The sequence below is a fragment of the Prorops nasuta genome, unplaced genomic scaffold (genome assembly GCF_024137725.1).
Source record: "Prorops nasuta isolate Cenicafe-Biocafe unplaced genomic scaffold, Cenicafe_Pnas_1.2 PNAS00011, whole genome shotgun sequence".
NCBI classification, from domain to species: domain Eukaryota; kingdom Metazoa; phylum Arthropoda; class Insecta; order Hymenoptera; family Bethylidae; genus Prorops; species Prorops nasuta.
Window position 1 is genome coordinate 3,356,146 of NW_027116808.1, and position 3,467 is coordinate 3,359,612.

At 31.0% G+C, this 3,467-nt stretch overlaps 1 protein-coding gene across 1 annotated transcript; it reads right to left on the bottom strand.

The window, feature by feature from the left end:
* Positions 1-73: 73 nt before the first annotated feature.
* Positions 74-3,380, bottom strand: LOC136777425 (probable serine/threonine-protein kinase DDB_G0278845). The gene is made up of 6 exons (XM_066733699.1): positions 3,096-3,380; positions 2,837-2,990; positions 2,590-2,690; positions 1,464-2,453; positions 1,269-1,391; positions 74-1,202 (listed from the first exon to the last, which is right to left on the bottom strand). The coding sequence occupies exons 2-6, from the start codon at positions 2,936-2,938 to the stop codon at positions 914-916; spliced, it is 1,605 nt and encodes a 534-aa protein (XP_066589796.1). The 5' UTR covers positions 2,939-2,990; positions 3,096-3,380; the 3' UTR covers positions 74-913.
* Between the last annotated feature and the right edge of the window lie 87 nt (positions 3,381-3,467).

Here is a 3,467-nt window from a genome sequence, read left to right on the forward strand (position 1 = left end):
TGGTACTATTCATGTTGTCATATTGATCTACTATTGCACTTTATTTTAAAACGCATAATTATACAAATAAAAATGCTATATAATAGTTATATTGCGATCACGCTTATTACAAGAGCTACAATCAGAGATGATGAAAAGGAAGATCAAAAAGTTAAAATATATACTATTAATTTAAAATCAGTTCATGGTTTATTTGATAAATAATTGAGCATTATTACATGATCTTACTTCATTTAAATTAAACCAAAATTAAAAATTTGGATTAGTTTTGCATCTAATGATAAATTATTAGCCCCTATTTTGTTTACTTTTTTACGCAAAAACTTTTTGTTGGTTTACCTTTTCATCTTTGCTACAATAGTATCGAAGATATGAGTTATATTAAAATGATATTATAATATAAAATAGTAAAAATCATTATGGAAAGTCAGAAAAGTCTTATTTCAATGGTGCAAGTAGCTGCAGTGGACTTAGTTAACTTCACAGATCAAAGTAACTTATACAGAACAATATTTTATCTAAATAGCTTAAAATTGCTTTCAGCTATATATAGCCACTGCAGTTTACACCAAGCGGTTGAATTCTATCGCTTAAATATTAATAATATGTTTACATCAGATTCAGAGTATTTTACAAAAAATTTCAGTTCCAATATAGCATACTTTTTCTGCCTATTGCTCTATTGTATGTACTGCAACAGCGGTATAATGAAAGCTATTACTATTACCCATAAAGACTATGAAATACACTTCAAAAGTAACTATTTGTTCTTGAAAAATTATGTATGAGTATTAAAATTCATTATTAAAAAGTTTATACATGCAAGATTAAATTCAAGGATCTCTTTGTTGAATACTCTGAACCTTCCAACTATAATAATTATTATTGTAATTCGTCTCTAATGGTAGAAGAATCAATCGCGAGATTCTTCTTTTACTACAGGTGATAATGTATGTTCATCACAATTATCCTTGTAGTCATTCAAGTTAACATTATGCTTGGCTTTAAAGTCAGTCTTAAGGTTTGCTTGTTGGGTAGTAGCATCATTCTGAAAAGATTCTCCAAAATGAAAGCTATTCCCACTCCCAGTCTTTATATTTGTGTTACTATTATTGATGGAACCATTCGAATGCACTTCATTGAAATGTTTATAAAGCATTAATGTTGTGCTAAATTCTATGTCACATCCTGGAAACTTGCACCTAAAATATACATATGTAATATTAGAACATTTCTCTGTCTATTAATTTAATTATATAAAGTTTTACCGAAATGATTCACTAGTTTTGTTTTGGGTTAATGATGACTTGGAATTGGCATGATTGTCCTGATAATGCTTCCATAAAGTAGTACCATTGTTTACTTGTGCACCACAACCAGGCATTTTGCATCTGCATAAATTTTAAATCTTACTATTTGTATTAAAGATTTCAGAATTATATTATGCTTATAATAACACTTACAGGAAGAAACTAACAGTGGAAGCTTTTCCTTGCTTTAATTTTTCAATTTGTCTAGAGGAATTGGAATTAATAGTATTAGCAGTTAACTTATGACTGTCTTGATGATGACGATAATGCGATATGTATTTGTATCTTTTTCCACAACCATTAATATCGCATTTATATGTTTCTTGCTTGAACCTCGACATACGCTGCTTCTTTGGTGTGTACTCTTCGTCGTCCGAACAATTACTATTATTTTCAATTGAGTTATCTTCTGCTTTTGTTGGTTCATGTTCAAGACTATTTCTAAATATTTTCTCTAAGTTTCCCATGTCTACCCTATGTTCCTGACTCTTCTGACTTGTGTTTAAATTACTTGTTTCATTCTTTATGTTTTTTGTAATAGTTACATCACCATTAATATAAACAACATTGCTTTTGTCTTGAGAATTCTCCATTTGCAGTAGTTCTGTACGTTTTAAAGTACCTGTGTCATATTTAATCACAAAATTCTCTTTTGTTGACAACACAGTTTCATTTTTTGCAAAGATTCCTACATGATTAAAGCTTTCATCACTTACAGAATACTCCTCAGTCTTTGTTGCTATAAAAGTTTTACATTGGTCATTACAGAAATCCTTTTGTTGATTCTCAGTTTCACTTCTAGATAAATTGCTACTTGTATTATCATAATCAGTGCCTGTTGCATTAAAATTTTCAGCTTGTTGATTTTCATAGGAATGATCCTCATTATTTTGTATGATTTCATCATCTACAGTATTTTCAGGTCCTTCAAAACAAATAACTTCAGGTTCTGTTGGTAATGTAGGTGGCTGTCTGTGACAGCTTTCAATATGTTCTTCCAAGCTATTACTAGTTACATGAACCGAACCACAATTTGTATAAGGACAGACAAATACATTTGTTTCGTTGTTATGCCATTCTTGATAATGACGCCACATACTTCCTGGATCAGATAATTCTTCTCCGCATCCTGGCTCACGACATCTATTTGAAAAGAAAATAAAAAAGAGCCATAAATTAAACAATGATGCATTTTCTACTTCAAAACAAGCAACGAAAACAAAGAGTTACTTATTTATCAAAATTTTTGTTATTTTCATTAAAAATAAATGAAACTTACATAAATCTAATCTTTAAAGCTTCTAAAGCCTCATGTGTTTTATATTCATCTTGATTGGTAAATATTTTTCCACAACCTCTTTGTTTACAAGTATATATCTCCTGAAATGAATTTAGCAAGAAAATGTGTTAAACAATGAAATTATTAATAAAATATTGTTATGTAGAGAGCTGTGATGGAGGTGCATGGGAATTATTTGTTTTGGCTTGGAGGTCATTGAACTCTCGTTGGCACGAACGACGTATACCTTTTTCGGCGCGATTTCTTCAATGGTGCGATTTCTGGATACAAATCTGATAACACTGACTTCTGTAGGTCTATTGGTACATGCTTCAGTTCCCTGCCCCATTGTACTCGATATTTATGGAGCAGCAAGCGAATAAAACTGGAGCTCACATAACCTGTACAGCCGAATGAATGTTTGACAGAAAAAATATCGACTTTATTGAATGAACTACAAGGAGTATAATATTCTACCAATGAACGGGAAGCTTTGCGGTACTTACAAGCAAAGTAGGCTCCCTTTCGCATGTAAAAACACTTCAATTGTTTCACATTATCGTTCTGTCAATAAAAACAATTACATGTTGTCATTTGTCGGTAGTATAGAATGTATAGAATATGACAGAAAAGGATTACAACAGAAAGGTAGTGGGTGGGTAGAAGCGCAGAATAGTAGTAGTATGTAGAATATATGACAGAAAAGTAGGGATGGGCGCTTTATATATATATATTATTGATATATCGATAACCAGGAGGGCTGTATCGATACCTTCATTTTATATCGACCTTTTACAATCGATCTCAAAAGTTCCGAGCGATATATTTTGATATATCGATACAGGTTACCCCTTTATTAAAAATATCCGGTTGGTGGT

Bases quoted from the DNA above. Each gene is read 5' to 3' on its own strand.
- LOC136777425 (XM_066733699.1), bottom strand. From the start codon at position 2,938: ATGGGGCAGGGAACTGAAGCATGTACCAATAGACCTACAGAAGTCAGT. The intron at 1,392-1,463 runs GTAAGTGTTATT...AAATTTATGCAG, and splicing joins TCCACTGTTAGTTTCTTCCT to ATGCAAAATGCCTGGTTGTG. The intron at 1,203-1,268 runs GTAAAACTTTAT...TGTATATTTTAG, and splicing joins AAAACTAGTGAATCATTTCG to GTGCAAGTTTCCAGGATGTG.